This window comes from Ostrea edulis, chromosome 3 (genome assembly GCF_947568905.1).
Source record: "Ostrea edulis chromosome 3, xbOstEdul1.1, whole genome shotgun sequence".
In the NCBI taxonomy this organism is placed as follows: Eukaryota; Metazoa; Mollusca; class Bivalvia; order Ostreida; family Ostreidae; genus Ostrea; species Ostrea edulis.
Genome location: NC_079166.1, coordinates 67,823,260 through 67,843,106, shown reverse-complemented (window position 1 = coordinate 67,843,106; position 19,847 = coordinate 67,823,260). Strand labels below are relative to the sequence as shown.

General features: G+C 34.3%; 2 protein-coding genes and 1 long non-coding RNA gene across 4 annotated transcripts in view; 1 reads left to right on the top strand and 2 right to left on the bottom strand.

The window, feature by feature from the left end:
• Positions 1-4,031: 4,031 nt before the first annotated feature.
• Positions 4,032-13,177, bottom strand: LOC125675788 (uncharacterized). Of its 2 annotated transcripts, none has more exons than XM_056158638.1 (7): positions 13,092-13,177; positions 9,424-9,540; positions 9,105-9,213; positions 7,156-7,244; positions 6,416-6,515; positions 6,041-6,147; positions 4,032-4,299 (listed from the first exon to the last, which is right to left on the bottom strand). In XM_056158638.1, the coding sequence occupies exons 2-7, from the start codon at positions 9,430-9,432 to the stop codon at positions 4,150-4,152; spliced, it is 564 nt and encodes a 187-aa protein (XP_056014613.1). In that variant the 5' UTR covers positions 9,433-9,540; positions 13,092-13,177; the 3' UTR covers positions 4,032-4,149. The 2 variants fall into 2 exon arrangements, with proteins under 2 accessions (XP_056014613.1, XP_048769545.2); XM_048913588.2 differs by lacking the exon at positions 13,092-13,177 and adding an exon at positions 10,508-10,613.
• LOC130052752 (uncharacterized) lies at positions 10,753-16,754 on the top strand. The gene is made up of 3 exons (XR_008801135.1): positions 10,753-11,720; positions 15,772-15,889; positions 16,619-16,754. It is a non-coding gene; the product is annotated as an uncharacterized LOC130052752 (long non-coding RNA).
• The window catches only part of LOC125675496 (uncharacterized), a 26,200-nt gene continuing 23,004 nt past the window's right edge, over positions 16,652-19,847 (bottom strand). Inside the window, exons 5-6 of the mRNA XM_048913219.2 lie at positions 19,554-19,782; positions 16,652-16,727 (exon numbers count right to left, since the gene is read on the bottom strand). Coding sequence (XP_048769176.2) covers positions 16,723-16,727; positions 19,554-19,782 — 234 coding nt within the window. The 3' untranslated portion in view covers positions 16,652-16,722. The remainder of the gene's footprint in view (positions 16,728-19,553; positions 19,783-19,847) is intronic.

The window sequence follows — 19,847 nt, the reverse complement described above, 5'->3', positions numbered from 1 at the left end:
TTATAAATATGTTACTGTTCAATAGAATGAAAAAGTGGACATAACGAACAGAAATCAATCTCATAAATCGTATAGAGAATGCAAAATTAAGAGTAGGACAGACACGTACTCCTAGACACACAAGAAGTGGGATCAGGTGCCTAGGAGGTACGTAGACCGGTAACACCCGTCGTAAGCCCTATATTTTGAGTAGGTTAATCGTACTCAGAATTCGTGTGTAATGGACAGTCTAACAATTGGCATGAAACACGCAAGTCAGCATTCGACCTAATTGCAAGTTGTATTTGCAAATTAGATAATTTTAACAATTATACAATTTGCAATATGCTGACTGTTGAAATCCTTGTAACATTAACGTATTTGTTATTAGCCTGCCTCGATTTACAAACTTATAATATGCAGAACATGTTCTCGAATATCGAATTAGTTGCGCGACAAAACACCATATGGAGGTGATAATGGAATATTGATACATCAATATGGGAAGTTGACGATGGGGAGGCTGAAGCCATCCCAATTGTCATAAAAGTTGAGTTATTAGTTTGCCGTCAACATCCATGTTAAATAAAATATCCAAATATGAAGGAGATATGGAAGACTCTGTGGTGTCTCTTATTTCGAGTTCACAGGGGCATATCGAATCGACATATAAATGAAAGTGACTATTGTTAATTGATAGTTCGTCGTCTATATATCTAAATGTCGAGTTGAAAGCCACAGCAATTTTTTCTTCTCACGTAGAAGATTTTGCAAAATTCTGTCTCACAAGAATATAAGAACAAGTCAACTAATAAAGGAGCCCAAGGAAATTCTTACAGACTGTTGGAAGACCCGATCACCAAAAACTGCGTAGATAACGTCAATGGGAAGCTCCAGCATCTTTCAAATATCAATTTCAGAGCACCTGTGCGTAGACACATAATTGTGTTTAACAAAGTAATTTTTGGATGAATGGTCACATGATATATTCCATGTTACATTTTGATCGAAGAAACAGCAAAAATGTCTAGTCTTAAAATATGTTTTCATGTTGATTTGGAAAGGATTTTACTATATGAAAAGTGAAGATAAAATACTTCTTTGGATTCGTTTTAGAATCCACATTAGATTAACACCGCTGTTCGCATAGTTTGTGGTACAATATGTTTAAAGTTTATCCTTCACAGCAGTTGATAATGTATTAAGAAGCAAAGATGAGGATTTGGAAAAATTACTGGATCAAGGAATGTGTCTCTGTAAGGGTTTTTCTTAATTTTGAAGTCCAGTATATGTATTGCAACTCATATTCATTCGTCCTATGTACTGGGGTATTAAACGGACCGGAGTATCTAAAAATGAAGCGTCATTTTTAAGATTGTGTACATGTCCTTTGAAAAGAACATGAATTTCCATTTCTGAACTTAAGACAAGTTTCTTTAAAATACAGTTGTAATAATGAGCCTTACTGACAAAGACAGTGTTGTTACAGCCTTTGTTTGCTGGAACCAATGCATATTTCTCTCGTAACCCGTTCATTTCTCCCACCAATCCTGGTTTATATGGTAGGCACTTTTGTTTTTATGTACTTGATACGTGATTTTAATATTCCTCTTATATTTTGTATCCATTCAGACAAGGTGTCAAGTTTTGCCTTGTCTGGCGTAAACGTTGACAGAATTCATAAATGTTGGAGTTCTGTTGCCTGTTGAAGGATTGGGACTCTTTCAATTTGGGATCTATCCACATACATGATTTCAGATCGTCATTTTCAACTTTATCGACATATTACCACTAATGACATGTCCAGCTGGACTATGATTAAAGAAGCACTGTAAAGTTTGTTTATAATCAAAACGTTTGAATAAGTATATTTGTAGGAAATACATGGTTGAAAATACGGATGTATATTTAATTGCTGTTATAAAATTTAGAAATTCATTTCAAAATTAAGGCTTATCTCCCTCATGCATAGCTCTTATCCTTAGACGAATTTGACTCCACTTTTTTGACACACTGTTTTTCCCTATAATAGCTCTAAAACTCCATTGTTATTTTGGATTTCAAACATTTCGGTTGAACATCACTGAAGAGACATTATCTGTCGAAATGCGCATCTGGTGCATCAAAATTGGTACCGTATAAGTTTTACATGGCGTAAACTTGCAATATGATGGAATACAAGACTGAACTTTTTAAAACCAAGAATGTTGCTTATGTTGATATTATCTATTCCGTTGTTAGTAAATGTAAGCTGAAGGAACTGCCGGCATGATTCAGAAGGATGGTCATCCGTAATTCGTGGTGGTTCTACATGTATAACATTGTCTAACAAAGTTACCATATTGATTACAATATTTAAAAATCATCCAATGAACGTTGAAGCAAATTCAAAGTATGAATAATAATACATCATTTAAACTGCATGAAACTTTAAAATTGTTTGCAATTCGAAATGAATTGTTTTCAGATGCAGCATTCCAAACCTTGTTTACATTGATATGTTTACTACTACATATTCTACACTGAAAAGTCGTTTTGATTTTGAAACTTGTTTCAATGTTGGAAAACAGTTATAAGTTCAACATTGAAAAGATACGCCTTCAATGTTGTTTCAACTTTGAAATACTAATTACTGCATACTCAAAACTGAAAAATGGTTTTGAATTAAAAAGTGGTTTCAACGTTGAAAAACCGCTATCAGTTCAACATTTAAAAGATTTTACATTTCCAGTGTTGTTCCCACATTGAAATGTTGGTTGCTGTTACATTGATATACGTTGGTCAAAATTGAAATGTGCTTGTTCGACATTACAACCATAATTGCATTTAACTTCACCTTTATAAACAGTGTCGTACATGTTTGTGGATTGGACTGGCTTCTTCTCTTATAGTAATGTCGAAATCTTAATTACAACAAACACTCTCTAAGGTTAAATAAAAAAACAGATACTAGCAAGTAGGTGGTGTAGCATACTGTATGAGTACTTATATTAGCGGTATTCGAATTTTAGCGGCTTTGGCGGGGAAGCAAGAGCGCTAACATACAATATACAATTATGGACTGTTTAGCAGGGAGACATCACAAATTATAAGGTCTTAGTAGGGTTATCACCCGAGGGCGCCTATGCATCCGAGGGTGATAACCCTACTCAGACCTGATAATTTGTGATGTCTCCCTGCTAAACAGTCCACAATAGTTTTATTATCCCGAAGAATCTAAACGTTAAAACAACTATTACACATTTATTGACTTGTATCATGTTTTTTTTTTTTATATTTAAAACGTCAACAAATTCGTAATAACTTCTCTGCAGAAAATTCTGATAACTATTCAATAGATTTCGAGGGATGAAATCAATGTTACCCTCAACTACATACATTATTTTGTTTTACACTCAATGTCATGCATTTATTAGATATACATTATATGTTAACGAAAGCAAAACACTAAGGTTTGAGAAAGTTAAATGAGAGAAAGGTTTCAATTGTGACGTCACAGTAGATTGACGCAAAAATATAACGTCAAACGTAAACATTTCGTAACGTATTTCAAGACAAAGACGCAAACATCAAATGAAATGCAAAATTAAATTAGAATGGGAATATTTTTCTTCTCGATTGCTATATATGACCGTTGATGTTGACGCTGAAGTTTATGATTAACGATCCCGCATATTTTCAATTATTTTTAGTAGATCTTTCTCGCTTGTGCCATTAAAAGTTATCTTCTAAAGGGAGACAACACAGTTGTCACGCTGCGCGTGAGGGAGACATCACGAATTGTTTTCCTTCACGTGACCAGCCCGCGACCAATGAAATTGACTGTATTATTTTGAAGGATAATAATACTTGTGCTAAAATATGACATTCTCTATCTATTCATTTTCATACACAGAACAAACCACTAAATCATGCTTTCGCCTAATGGTTGGTTGGTTGAAGTTTAACGTCCCACTCGATATTTCAATTTACTCAACTGCGTCAAATTTTAAATATACTAACTAAGTACACATACAGCGCCTTCCCTAACTGAATAAATATTTATAACCAAATGCTTCTAGATCTTTATTTCGAAAAAACAAACAACTGTTATCTCGTGCATAACAAGAATTCATGATGAATGAAGCTTCGGAACTTGTAGTAACAGTAATTCTGTTTCACATCGACAATTCAGCTCGAGTCCGATACGCATCGCCACTGGCACTGTCCATGGTCATCTAAGCCACATGTCGTCCTTCCATCACGGCATCTTAGGTATGCAATCCACGGACACAACTTTTTTTCGTCGTAGCGCCCATCAAAAGGATATCCGATTCGTAACTTTGGAACAGAGATGTGAATTGAAAACACAAAGCTCAAACAAGGTCAAGGTCGTAGTAACACGACACAGACTGATTCGTTGGGAGCAAGGGCCATTTACCGTAACTTGGTACACATACATTTTATGGCAAGTGAAAATATTACATAGAGAGTATATGATTTGTCGGGTACCTGTAAAGTGCGAAACGAAATCGAAACGAAACGAAATCTACCGAAACGTAACGAAATCCACCGAAACGAAACCCAACGAAACGAAACCCAACGAAACGAAAGCCACCGAAACGAAACGAAACCTACCGAAACGAAACCTACCGAAACGAAACGAAACAGATTGTATAACCGAACTCTTTTAATTATAATAATTAAAAATTGTATCTTAGGTCCCTGTGAAAGTTACCACATATAAATAAAATTCGCCTCCCCTTTGATGTAGGATTTCGGCTTGACTGATACAAAGTTTTAAAAGTTGGAAAGGGGGAGGGGGGGGGGGTCAGCACAAAGTACATATCGGAAGTTGATTAAATTCCATTTCCAATTAGTTTCGGACCCATAAATTTCAGAACGGAGGGTTACAATTTTAGAGGTCTGAGGAAACACACTAAACGAGGGGTGGGGTCGCCGGCGGTGGATCCGCCTTGGGGTATATATACATTATTTAAAGAAGCTGGTGTCTGAGAAAGTTGAAAGCAGGAAGAACTCTTAACCCCTTATTTCATCTCTAACTGCTGAGGTGCGACTACTTTCAATAATGGAAAAACATTAAATAGTATACCATATTATATGAATTCAATTCGGTAAGATATATATACATGTATTATTAAAAATTATTATTGATATGTAGTGAGTCTAAATATAACTCTATACATTTAGGATGTTGCTAAGACGGGGAATTGAAAATGGGACGGAAAACGGAAATGTGTTATGCAATAATATCAGGAGGCGGTCAGCATTTTGTAAAATCAAAAGGCTTATGAACAAGGGAAGTAGAAATTACAAAGAGAACGGGAGGACATACTTAGAATCCACCGTTTGATATACGACATACAAATACACAATATCCACATGTATACATAGATTTGTCTTTAGAGCAAAAAATACTGAAACATGTATTATGCCCAAAGGTGGATCCAACACCGGCGACCCCACCCTCGTTTTGTGTGTTTCCCCAGACCTCTGACTTATAAGACTGTAACCCTCCGTTCTGAAATTTATGGATCAAAACTAATTACACATGGCATTTAATCAACTTCGGATACGCACTATGTGCTTAATCACCCTTCCAACTTTTAAAATTTTGTATCAGTCAAGGCGAAATCCTACATCAAAGGGGAGGCGAATTTTTTTCATATGTGGCAACGTTCACAGGGGCCTAAGAAACTGTTTTTAATTATTATAATTAAAAGAGTTCGGTTATACAATCTGTTTCGTTTCGTTTCGGTGGATTTAGTTTCGTTTCGGTAAATTTCGTTTCGTTTCGGTAGATTTCGTTTCGTTTCGTTTCCATTTCGTTTCACACTTTACAGGTACCCATGATTTGTCTTGTTTTTTCGATGCAAAGAAAGTATGTCACACCCTGATGATTGCTGATACTACTTGAAAGCAAGTTGGCGTAAGAAAAACGCAATATATTAGCTTTTCATGGGCGTATTATGTACCGTTAGCGGTACTCTTGTTCTAGAAGTTTAAAAGTGAGAGACAGACAGGAAGGGAGAGAGAGAGACAGAGAAAGAGATTTACGTACCCTACAGTTGCAGTCGAAGTCATCTCCAAAGTTCTCCAGAGCCGAATTGTAATTCATATTTATAGAATTACACAAGTCTATCCAGAGGTCGGGGCCCTCATTGAATGCTAAGAATAAAAGTTTCATTCATATAAAAAAAAATTAAACATCCGTAATTGTATCAAAATTTTATATATCTTCAAGACATCAATTCGTAAGCGTAATATATTTTCCCCCAACGGTAGTAAAAAGAATACACTACCAGATATAATACACTAGTGAGATGTGATATCTCTAAATGATATTCAGTGATTGACTGATTGCGGTTTTACGCCGTTCTGGCAATATTTCAGCCATCTTGTCGCGATATTCAGTGAAATCGACTGATTTTCAAACCTGATATCACCGTCTTCTGATTTAGTGTGAGATGCATCCCACACAAACTGTCGTACTTTGCTGTGTTAATCGTCGTAGTGTTTCCCGTTATAGGTTCTTTCTGTGGACAAAGTAGGAAATAAATGTATCAACAGAGCTTAATATACAGAACACTTAGGGTTTACTTAACATGAGGTAATATTGATCCATTTCCAAAACAAAGATTCCTTTTGACGTAGTCATGTATTTGCCATTTCTCGTTCAAATATCACTTTTAAAGTTTTTGACATACTCGTAGCTGGTCACTGCTCGTTTATGCATATTATGTGATGCATTTTTAAATAAAACTTTTTAAAATACAATTTCGATATTTTGCACATGTGTGTAAATTTTGCTACGAGTTCACATGGTTGAAAACAGAACAGGGGTAAATATAATTATCATATCTAAAATATAATTTGTACTTAGTCCTACTAGATGTAAATGCTGTAGTAGTTAAAAAATACTCGCATACAACCTTACCTCCCGTTCACATACGCCAAAATACACCAGAGTGCGGAATTTGCGTAAATGTAAAATTTGTAAAGACCTTGTGTAAAAATGCGCATGTGAATGGGGCTTTAGGATCATTATTCATGAATTTGTAGTGTCTCAAATTACATTTTATGATTTTTACTCTTGCAGTAATGAACTGTCATAACAAGTCTATACGGAATGTAGTGTTATAATAAAGATTTTGATTTCCAATTTCAGTTACTTACTGATTTGAATACTTTCAGAACTTCTGCCGTGTAGGACATTCTGAAATTGTTTCCATGGTCGATGTATTCAATGGGGTTAACCAAAAGAACTACAAGGCAAAGACGTCATAGTATTTACTATAACGTTGTATTGTTGCGCAAATATCGTACGCCGGGTAATTTTTGCGCTGTGCGTCTATATGAAAATTCACCACAAAATAAAGCGCCACAAATTATCATTTATATGAATAAAACATGTGTTAATTAAAATTCCAGCAAATGATCAAGCAGAAAAGGTTTCAAACTTCTTTTCTGAGAAACAACTAATAAATTTTCCCGCCGACAAAATTACCCAATATACTGGTAAAAATCCGTACGATCAATCATGAAAAATAAAAGAACCAAACTGTTCTCTGCTTTAAAGGGACTGATTCACGATTTCCCCCAAAATTTTCTTTTTCACGTTTAATGATCAAAATCTACTGTCTAATGTAAAAATTATGGGTATATATTATCAAAGAAGCTCATTTCAGAGAGTTATTATTTGTTTTGGCAACAAAAATTGCGGTATGTTATTGTTTATGAAATTTACACCAGAAATGGATATCGATCTAAGTTTATTATATCTTTCACATTTCGATCATTTCTGGGGCAAATGTGTCATCTAAAAGTTCAAATTTGTGACTATGCAAAATTAAGATGTTTTATATAACAAAATCATTATTTCACTTGTTGGTTTGTATACATCAAAAGACTTGCGAGTCTTTGTTTACATAACAAATATTTAAGGCTAAAATATTGCTTTAATTCTTGCATTCAGAAGGTCAAAATTTTGGCTGTCAATATTAAATGAGTTATATTTTTAAAGTTTACCATCAAAAATGAAAACTATTTTTATCAAAAATCGTGAACCAGTCCCTTTAAGGCATGCTGTATTAGAAGAACAGAGTAGACTGTAGAAGGGTATCATCTAGATATGCTATCATTGGCAAAATTGCATCCACATGATATTGACCTTAAACTGAGGTTGACATGGAAAGGTGTGAAATTATGCCCTTTTCCCCTTTGCTTGTAAATATGAAATTTCAAGTTCATATGTATCTTGAAATGTGATTGACATTGAAAATAGATATATGTAATTACAAGTTTTAAATTGATATATAATGGGTTTTTCCTTTACTTTATGATTTATAGATGAAATTTCAAGTTGCTATCTTAATCCCGAGAAATAGTTGAGACAATGTTCCACTTGAGTAACTATATACTGACCTCAACCTTTGACAAATCACTATCAGTACCAATCGTACTTTATGTACAGTGTGAATATTTCAAGTAAATATTATTTCCGGGAAACTGTTCAACTGAATAGTTCTTTTGATAGCTTTTTCATTTGACATCAACAGTTGCTTCCAGTGTTATGTAGAATAAGTGTAACATGATAATACTTAGTGCGCAAATAGACGACTAATGATTAAATACATTTCAGATAAAGCAGCCTTTGGTACATGTATAATTTGTATTTCCTTATAAACGACATTTGATCGATAGAATATTTTTTTAATTTTCTGTCTAAAGTCCTTAAAAAATTCAAATAGGTATTTCAAATGAGTCCTCATTCCTCTGAAACTCAGTAATTTTCACGGTGAAATAGTAAAAACTAAACTGTTTTCAAAAAGGGGGTAGGCTCACGTTAAATAAAGGCCTTCATAGTAATAACCACTTCTAAATATCGACTTACCCCCAGTTGTGAAAATATCTATTATTTTTTTCAAGCGAGGTAATAATGTATTAGTTTCATTCACTACACTGTTATTTCCACTGAAAATATAGTTCCCATAGAACCAAACAGGTATTCTCTAAATATGATAATTAATCTTCTACCACAATGTGCTATGTTCAACGCTTACTTCGTAAGTTCGATGAATTTACTGGTTATTTATTCATAATACGCATTCGGAATTGAACAGTACCTGCATTGGACTCGCAGTATTTGTTATAGGTGTTAGACCGTGCGCAGGAGCAGGCATAAGCAACCAGTACTTCGTGGGCAAGAACAAGAAATCCAGCGAAACATACAAGCTGTAAAATATGCAATAGATATTAACAATATCCTATACATGTAGTTATAATTATTTAAACAACCTCTTAAACATATTTAGTTTACATATCTTTTTGATAAATTGATAACATTATTCATATTGTCATGATTTTTGTTTAACTTTTTACATTTTTAGCTATTGTCTTTTAACTGCTAGTATCGTATCTCAAATAACTTAAATTCATACCTACCTTTATCATAACGATTTATTGATCAATATTTCCCTGTGAACAGAATCTTTTACACACCAGCAACAGTTTCAGTGCAGATCTCCAAATGTTATGTCGTGTAGGGAAAATCTTTCTAGCCTTCAATTATATATATTGTACAAAACTTGAAAATTAGAATAAACGAGCATCAATCTTCCAGATGACACATAATGATGCACCCAGCTGTCGAATAATAGTCAACAGCACAATTATGTGATGAAAGTGTCATAAATTAACGTCAAATAGATGACTAAATTATGGTGGGATATTAAAGTATCGGGACTGCTACAAATGATGCATTTAAAGAAGGTTCCTATATATTTATTCCGGAATTGGCCATTGTCAATTTTCCCTTTTCAGAAAATTACGGCTTAGAGGTTGATTTTGGTGTTCAAAGTTTCATTACCATTGTATATGCCAATATTAAAATCATTGCCTTTTAAGTGATGATTATACTGCTATATTTTTCAGGACTCTGATTTTTTCCCCTAATCGCTGAATATCAATTTCCATTAAAACATCTTGCTCATCAATTGTACAAGAATTGTTTTCTCATATATACATTTAAATAAAATTGGCGCAGTTTCCCACAACATCCGATATTGAATTAACGTGGTTCTTTTTTCCCTTTTGCCCGCCGTTGATTCCGAAGATTGTCGAAGATTGCTAAGCGATGAACTCTAGTGTACTGGTATACGGACGAGTCTTTCTTCAGTTCATAACTTTAAGATGCGAAAATACAAGATATCTTGTGAAAGGTGAAGATAGCAAACAGTAATCAATCTCATAACTCCTATAATCAATACAAAATTGAGAATTGTGCAAACACGGACCCCTGGATCAGGTGCCTAGGGGGGGGGGGGTCTAAAGAACAATATCATGGTGTATAGTCAGCCATAACAGCATAACATACTGCACAGTGCACTGAATGAGTGAGGTCACAGATTACAAAAAGTAGCTATTTAGTCATTTTTTGTCTAAGAAGCAAAAAGTAGTTTAGCAGTAGGATACTCTGTTCATATGGTAGTGTATAATATAAATGAGTATACGGTATAGTTTATTTTACCTTTTTATCCTTGACTTGATCAGTATAGGGGGTACCTAAGGATTGTTTAGCATTTTACACTACCAGTCCTCTGTTCCGTGCGTTGGTCCACATTCTTCATTTTCCTTAGTCTTTTTTTTTTCTTTCTTTTTATCAATATATTTTTAAAATAATTTTTTTTTTTATCTTTTCATTGTGCACAGCAACGAGAAAATCTCACCGGGCACGGATTACCATAATTAGTAGTTAACTCGTTCTACTTGAGATTAATTACACGTAAGTCAATTATTACTATTTAGTGCATTGTGGATGAGCCCATTAGACGAATTCGACGAGTCCTAATTCGCTCCTTAGAAAGAACTAAACACGTAATCATTACTAAGCCAAAACAATTCACATGTAATTGCAGTGTAACTACGTGCGTTTGCAGATTTAGTGTAGTTTTTTTTTACTTTTATGTACATCTTTAACCATCCAATGTAAACCTTTTCGTTTGTCCCGAGGAAGGGACAGATCGTCCCGAAAATTTGACAATGTAATTCTTCGTGTAGTTGGTCATTTTAACGCTTTAAATAATTCTTGTATTTGACCTTGTATACGCATAAAATTTAGGCCTATGTTCGGCGCTGACGACCTTTGAACAAGGCGTATCCTTGTCGTGTCACACCGCTATTGTTGGAACCGAGTACGTGTATAAATATTTAAGGAATGAATTTAATTTTTGGGCATATTATTCGATATTACCCGATTGCCTCGGGGATTATAAAGCGAAAACTGATCCTAATCAGGTTATATCGTATAAGATGCCCCAATATTGAATGTATTCCTTAGAATCTAATGCACAAAGACAAAAGGACTAATCTTCGTTTATCAAAATGTACAAACACACTGGTGTAACTACGGTTCATCTGCGCCGCGCTAGGATTGACCTAGCAACTGCTAACAAAGCGTCTCGGTTCTTCGGAGCATGTAGTTTAGGCATACATGTATATATTGGGAAAATCTATAAGCCCGTGATCTGGGGAAATAAACAACACCGGAAGTTTCGTGAACTCAAGTACACAGAAACTGAATACGTCATTGAATGTACTTTGGACTCTCCCTTCGACTCACCGCCCCTTTGCCGACGACCTTGCAGTAGCTAAAGAAAAATAGCCATAGTTTGAATTTGGAATAGTATACTCAATGGTAGATCATATGTTTCGTCCGTGTGGTGATTTTTAACAAACAAAATGTAAGCCATCATCATACTATGCATGAAGTTCTGCGCTACGTAAACAAAGATGTTTATTCATCGTAATGTCCGAGTTTTCTCCTGGGAAGAGGGACTCGATAGATGCATTCAAATTGGACAACAATTCCATCATTTCGTTTGCAAAGTGAAAAATATGTCATAAATTAAATTTGTATTCAACTCACATTTCCTCTGCTATTTCACAACGCAATTTGTAAGTTTAAACACACGACTTACAGTATGTGTATCATATTATATGCATTTATGTATTCCTTATATGCCCAAAGTATAATTCCTACATGAGCATGTAATTGTGAATGGATGTCGTTTGTATACCACATTTGTAAACACGTGGTAAACTCACAGGTTTATCTCTTTTATTATGAAACAGCGTTATGAAAATAACATACTTTTGTAAAACTAAATCTCGTCGTTATCATTAACAATGGGTTCTTGTCGTTTTCAGAATTTAAACAACAAAAATTATCCTCAATAAGTGATTAGATTTTATGCTAATTATTTCCCTCTCTGGAGTTTATACAATGTACATAATAGAAGACCAACGACTTACTTTCCTAACTAATAGGTAAGCAACAGAGGCAGGCCGGCTCTATTCGGGCCACTATCTTTTTTTTTACTTCACCTATTCACTGACAAGGTCAGTACCATGATCTTGACCGACCACCAGGATATCGATGAGGAAATGAGAAAATTGCAAGAAAAAAACAAGAACATTTATGTCAATCCACCGTATTTTTATGTCACAATTAAAATATGCAACGTAATTTTATGTGGGAGAAAAGAAAACATGTGACAAAATTCAATGATAACATATAGGCCTAAACGCTAATCAAGACGCAACATTTTTAAAATCAAAGTGACCAAATTAAATTAATTTAATTTAAGGTACTGAAAATTCATCTTCCCGACCTTTGTGGAAATGGTTTTATTCAAATACAGATGTACCTGTAAATAGGCTTTCATGCATTGAGAAATTTCAGAAAATTAATATTTGGGTATGTATTTCGCGATTACTCAATTTCCGCGATATCGACTGCCGTTTAAATGTTAAAGTAGTGCATCGTCACAGCATTGTGCTTGTCTGTGCTTGTAAACGAATTTGTGGAATTTAAAATCTAAATCATTTAGATTTTAAATTCCACAAATTCGTAAATGCTATATACTGGAATAAAATACTAAGTGCGATATTCATTTCCTATGCAAAGTTTTAGAAGTATGCTTTCGTAATTGACGGGCTAAGGCCTGGTGTCATTTTCGTGTCAGCCTACGTACCGAAAAGAAAATTGTGGTTGCATTTCAAGAAACGACGCGTTCACCCACTACTGTATGCAGAATAAAACAAATACAGACCTATCAACGAAAGCACCAATAAATTTGCTCCACGATAGAAGCGTCGATAAGTTTGTTCTGCGACTGAAGCAAGATGGTGGTACAATCATGTAAATTGTACGGCTCGCTATGCAGAGCATTAAATCATGAAACGTAAAGTCAATTTAGATTATTATACTGTTATGTAATATACTCGAATCTGATTGGTCGAGAAGCATTTGAAAAAAAAACCAACAACACATTGTTACCCTCTTAGAACAGAAAGCACGCGTCCCAGGGTGATAAAATCTAGCAATGGGTAACAGTACTTGACAAAGGGTGATATTATAAAAAATTATCACATACGTCAAATTTATGCGCGTACGGTTCGCCGTAAATTGTTAGACGACGTCATTTGAGCGTATGTAATAAACGGGAATACCCGCATCGTTATATGAAATATCGCATGACAGTGATTGATCAAATGTCAACAGACGTAAGGTTTTCTGCTTTCCTGTTTACATATTAACATTCAGTATAAAAAACAACAACAAACAAATATTGCATGTAGTTGAGGGTAATATTGAAATTTACACACTTTTAAAAACAATTCTACGCACCTACCAATATTGATATATCAAATCGAGGACTTTGAGTTTTGACATTGGATTATTACAACATATTCAGCATCACTGAAGAGACATTATTTGTCGAAATGCGCATCTCGTGCATCAAAATTGGTACCGTATAAGTTTTACATTCAGAAAATTCTTCAATTCATACCTTCAAATTCTAAATCGTCTGGGCGAGGCAGGGAAGAGGTCGATCCTTCAGTCCAAGACCAGATTCATTATTTTATGTCCTGTCTTGCATTGGAATATTTTTTTTAATAAGAAATTTAAATTTTAGTTTTAAAAACAAACAACCCTTAAATCTGCATATAATCATTGTTAAAAGTAGTTTTGAAATATAGTTTTCTATATTACACATGGATATTATATTCTCTAAACAAATTTCTATGCGATTTTTAATGTTTGTTTTTTTTTTTACATATAAAATGTTTATTTCCCAATCTTAATCTATAACAAACAAATTATTTCCTAAACTAAAGAGAAAATGGCAGCTACCGGGGATGGGGCCCCAACTAAGCTACATCTAATACAATAATTTGCCTACTGCATATCGCGCAGGATGCTTATATATTGATAAAGATATACAAAAGGTATACATCAAATGATGATATTATAGTAGTGAAATATATACACATAGATATTACTCAAAATGCACTATATGTTACAGCATAAATTAATAAGCATTTTATGCAACTGTATAAAGACTACAGGAAGAATGTTGACAGATTTGCTTGGAATGCCTCTAATCATCTTTATCGTTTCGGTATAATAATTCCTTATCAAAATCTTCTGAATATACGATTTTAAAAAAATATATGAATATAACTTTTGATCACTGTAATCAATACGATTCATTTATATTAATCATTAAACATATTGATACGAATTTATGATTTTATATGAAGTTTTTACATCAAGTACTCCCCGAAATGACTAGTGTAGAATATAGAAGCAACTCATTATAGGCTTTCCAGATATTAATTAAATAACCAAATTAAAGTTATTTTGGTTTCAATATGCTACAGCTGCAAATATTAATATACATTGTATATGTATATTTCGGTTATTGCTTTGTTTAAAATCCATGATGTTCAAATCAGAGTTGCAGACATGCACACTCCAGCCAATCCAGCAAATGATATCGTTGTCATCACGTGACTTAGATATGGCGTATACCTTGCCATTGAATTTATGACACATTAAGGACATTAAAGAAGCATGTTTGGTTTCTGCAATCCAATGATACATGAACTTTGATAAGTTTCATAGTTGCTTCTTTTGCATACCATCATGGTGGTACTTCAACATTTTATAAATTAATGCAGCTTCTCCAAGAATCTGGGTTAGAATACTTTCTCAGTACCCCTTGCTTGTCGTAAAAGGCGACCAAATGGGGAGTTCCTTCGGATGAAACCACAAAACCAGAGGCCCCGTGTCACAGCAGGTGTGGTACGTTAAAGATATCACCCTCCTTAAAGGCAGTAAGCGCCGAACATAGGCCTAAATCTTGCTGCCCTTCACCGCAAAGGTGACGTTTCCATATGAGTGAAAAATTCTCAAGAGGGAGTTAAACAATATTTAATCAATCAATCTTAAACGCAATGTCCCTTGTAAACACAGGCGGATTTAGGATTTTAATTTAGAAGGGCGTGGGAAAAAATCTAGAAGACAAGGGATCTGTTGATCGGTTTTAGGTCCACAGTTCGCACTGATGGGGACCAAAGTCACCGGGACATTCCGTATTTAACTGTATTTTAATATTGAATTTGGTGTAAAACTAATACGATTTTCAAGTGTACATGCTGCTATCTAATTTGGGAATAAATATTGTTATTCAAAATTTCAACCAATCGTGTTTGGTAACGCTGTTGACTCCCTGAATCTAACATGTATTTAATAGACTGACTTGGTTGACGTCCGTATTTTTAAAAAAATATATTTTCTCTTAACTTCTTCAATATACATGTTATGTTGTAGAACTTTTAAGTTAAAAGATAGTTTGAGCTGTACCTGCTAGTTTTAAAATTCAGTCGCAAGTTTAACCGGATATATTCAATACTGAAATCTAAAATATGATTTTTCATATATAGGGCTCACAGCTGGTGTGACCGGTCGACAGGGGATGCTTACTCCTCCTAGGCACCTGATCCCACCTCTGGTGTGTCCATGGATCCGTGTTTGCCCAACTCTGTATTTTGTATTTTTAAAGTGAGTATTAAAATGAAATTGGTTTTATTTAATTTTTTTCTCTCTAGTTTTAGATAAAATATTCAACATTACAATTTCCGTGTATTTCTGAAATAGTTTAAAATACCCAAAACGTTAGAGCCGATTTGATGCTTTGCATTAGTCCGATAGTGTGATGTTATTAGGAGTTGTCAAATGAACTACGTATTATTAAAGTTTTTTATTGAAAGAATATTAATTATAATCCCCATTGATTCTATGCCAAACGTTAAAAGACGTTCTACCATGCTTACAGTAATTTTGCAGACGTTAGAAGTACACTGTAGAACCGGTTGTTCTAGGGTATCAAATGTTGATCATGGCTAGGAAATTACCCCTATTGATTTGCAACTTTAAAAATATACTTTATATTCCTGATATTGATTTCAAAAGAGGAAAACTTGCACGTGTTCTGCACCTTCTGCAATACACGCATGTGCAGTGGGAGACATAAGTGTACAGCTGTTGTTTTTGTACTCCACCATGGCCATATATGAAGAGTTTCGTTAATTTAAACATATGCCTTGCTTTATACTTTGTCTACAAGGTATGGAATGGAAAACTGCACCATTTATAATACGTTCCTATATGGGGAATCGGATACATACTAAAGAACATCTTATTGACTGTTCGTTCGTTTTCATAATTCCATGTTTATATACATGTAACTACTCATTCACTCCAAGTCGTAAATTCTTTTTCCTCGTTCAGTTTCAGATGTTGAGCAAAGAAGAAATTAAAAGATTTACATGCATCATTCTTTTATATCATGTTTATTTTGCACATGAGCTTCATGTCTTCCTGTTAAGACTCTCTCATTCTGCAAAATAGAAGAAAACATATGAAGTAAGCAAACAAATTCGCAATGGTACATGTACATGTAACGATTTCCTAAAGCACAGGGAAAAAACCCTTCAAATTAACGAAGTCTATCTGAAAATGTTCATTTACGGCTCATTGAAAATAGTTGGGGATAGTATTTGCGTTTATTATATGCCTAGAATAAACTACTGAAATTTCGTTGGCTTTATTGAGAAAAATTTATTTAGAGAATCGCATGCGAGCAGCCTAAATTCATGGTTCATGCGTCTGGATTGGTATATCACCCTTTTGTATGTACCATGTATAACAGGTGCATATATGTGTGTAATTCGTTGGGTTTCCCCCTTTGGAAAGAGCAATGTTTAGAGCCAGTCTTCTCCTTCACTAAAATCGATCTCTGGATTGAAAGTCGCCAATGTTGAACTCTGTCTTGATCTGGAGTGAAAGTTTCCTAATGGAGGAATATACACTCCAGAGTCAGTTACCCCATAAAAGTCTGCCTCTATATTGGGATTTCACCCTGATAATCTGCCATCATATTGGTACTCAAACTTCTCACACCAAGGAGTTTTCCTGGTGAATGGTTCTTCTGAAACCAATCTTTACCTTCCCTATGGAGCTCCCTAGGACAAGTCTGTGTGTATTTGATCAATTGTGCAATAATCTCTGGTCAATTTCGAATAATAGCCATTCGAGTAAATGACTGTTTATACGTTCACTCATATATAATGTAAATTCAAGTTGACTAGAGTGTGATCTCAAGGATCTGGATACACAATTCTGCCACCCTTCTCCATGATTTGACTTTTTCTGTTCCCGTACACTATATTGTATACCTAAAAGTTAATTTTGAAAGTTTCTAGCATCTTTGAAAGTGTGATTTTCTGTTAAGAATATGGAATGTTCAATTTAAGTTGAAAAGCGAAATGGATCACCGATTTAACTTCTCAGTTGATATACGGCTGAAATATCGCCACCTCGGCTGAAAACCATTAAGAAAAGTATTTCATACAAGTGCATTTTGCTAGGACATACTGCTGGATGACCAACCTTTTTCTCTGTTAGGATTAACTTTCCCTTATATGCATGCATTAAATGTGTAGTATATAAACTGCCTACAAATTTATCGTGACCACATGCTCGTGGCCAGTTTACAAACATGTAGCAATGTATCATATTAATATCAGCCATTCGTTTCTTCATTCATTCTCTTAATCCTAGATAAATGTGTTTACAAATATTCATTTGTTAATTAAACTAATAGAAGAATAGATACTACTCAACGTGCGTTTCTGATTCACTTACAAGAGCAGAAAGTGGAATTAACAGCAAGAATATTCTGTAGGAAACTTTTGATATTAATTAAAGTTTACCATTTCACTCTTTATGCGGAAAATGTAGATTATTTGCGTCACTTGACAATTTTTGGGAGAAATGTTATTTTACTTTGAGGCGAAATCTACATATATGGAAAATGATGCTTTAACAAAATTAAATAGAACTAGATGTTTTCCTAAGACAGTAATATATCCGTACATAAGTGTATGACTTTAAATATACTCTCTGTCGTAATCATGTAACTAGCAAAAAATCCACAATATAGTTAACTAAAATATTGACAATATAGTTATAATTCAATGCAACCTGGCCTCTTATGTTAGTATTTCATATAGTCAATTTATAATTTAATAAAGAAGAAATTCATATCTTAAAAGATGATAAATTATGCTTGAAAAGGACTTATGGAATGAATATTTTTGTTTATAAAAAAAAGTCTCTATTACTACTACAAATACATTCTCTTTACACATGACGCAATGCATCGAACACCAGGTTTTTTCTTCATTTGTCCACCCCATTTTCCGTTCATGGTGCAAAAGAAAATTCGGAAAATTTATTGCACATCTAAACTACATCAACAATCATCTTCCAAAAGATGATTTGGCTACTGCATAAATGTAAGAGGAGTTTTGGGAACCAGATTTTACAACCCCTTATTCGCCCACAGGGTGAAAATGAAAATTCTGAAGCTTTATTCCACATCTATAGGACACCAACACTTACTTTTCAAAAGATGATATGCCTACTGCGTAAAATGCACGAGTTCTGGGAACAGAATCCGGGGAGGGGGGGGGGACACGTTGTTTTTTTTACCCCCATTTGGCGGCCCCCAGGATGAAAATTAAAATTCCGAAAACTTACTACACATCTACAGGACACCACCAACCATCTAACAAAATATGATTTGACTTTTGTGTAAATTTTAAGAAGAGTTTTGTGAACCAGGTTTTTCTATAGAAAAATGTTTTTTAATCCAAAATTCCAAAAACCAATTCCACATCTGCAGGACAATACTAAGCATCTTCCAAAAAGATAAATTTGCTACTGCATAAAAAGTAAAAGGAGTCATGGGAACCAGGTTTTTGTAGCAATCGTCGTTTCTACCTCCATTTGGTTGCCAGGGAGAAAATGAAACTTCCGAAATCTTATTTCACATCTACAGAACAAAACCAATCATCAAACAAAAGATGATTTGGCTACTACGTAAAACGTATGAGGAATTCTGGGAATAATCTTCTTTTTTCAGAACAAATATCGATTCTTACACCCATTTTACCCCAGGGTAAAATTGAAAATTCTGAAACCTTATTGCACGTCTACAGAATACCACATCGTGTTCCAAACGATTAATTAGCTACTGCCTAAAATAAAAGAAGAGGTTTGAAGAAGATATAAGTGTGACGGACGGAAGGATCAGGATAATAACAATATACCCGAACTTACTTTAGAAACAACGTGTACAGATATAGTCATTAAAGCTTACTTTTGAGTCTGAAGCTACAGACAATACAAAAGCTGTCACATGGACGTGCAGAACGCTCAACTTCCAAACGACTTCTCTCCCTGACGATAGGTGCTTTTACCAGCCATTTCGTGTCATAGTCTTTGCAGAAATTTGCAATTTTTTTCCCAGCTTGAGCCTCTAGATGTTCGGCTGGAACACTATTCTTTAGAATTTTGTAGGAAAGAGTCTTTGTGTTATATACTGTGCCCTAGATGACAAAAAAGGAACTTGAATTTTCAATTTGATCATCGAATCAAAAAAACAAAACGATGT

Excerpts from the sequence above, each read along its gene's own strand:
- LOC125675788 (XM_056158638.1), bottom strand. Across the intron at positions 6,516-7,155 it reads TTCTGAAAGTATTCAAATCA|AAAGAACCTATAACGGGAAA; the intron begins GTAAGTAACTGA and ends CTTTGTCCACAG. Across the intron at positions 4,300-6,040 it reads ACTTCGACTGCAACTGTAGG|TTACGAATCGGATATCCTTT; the intron begins GTACGTAAATCT and ends TCTGTTCCAAAG.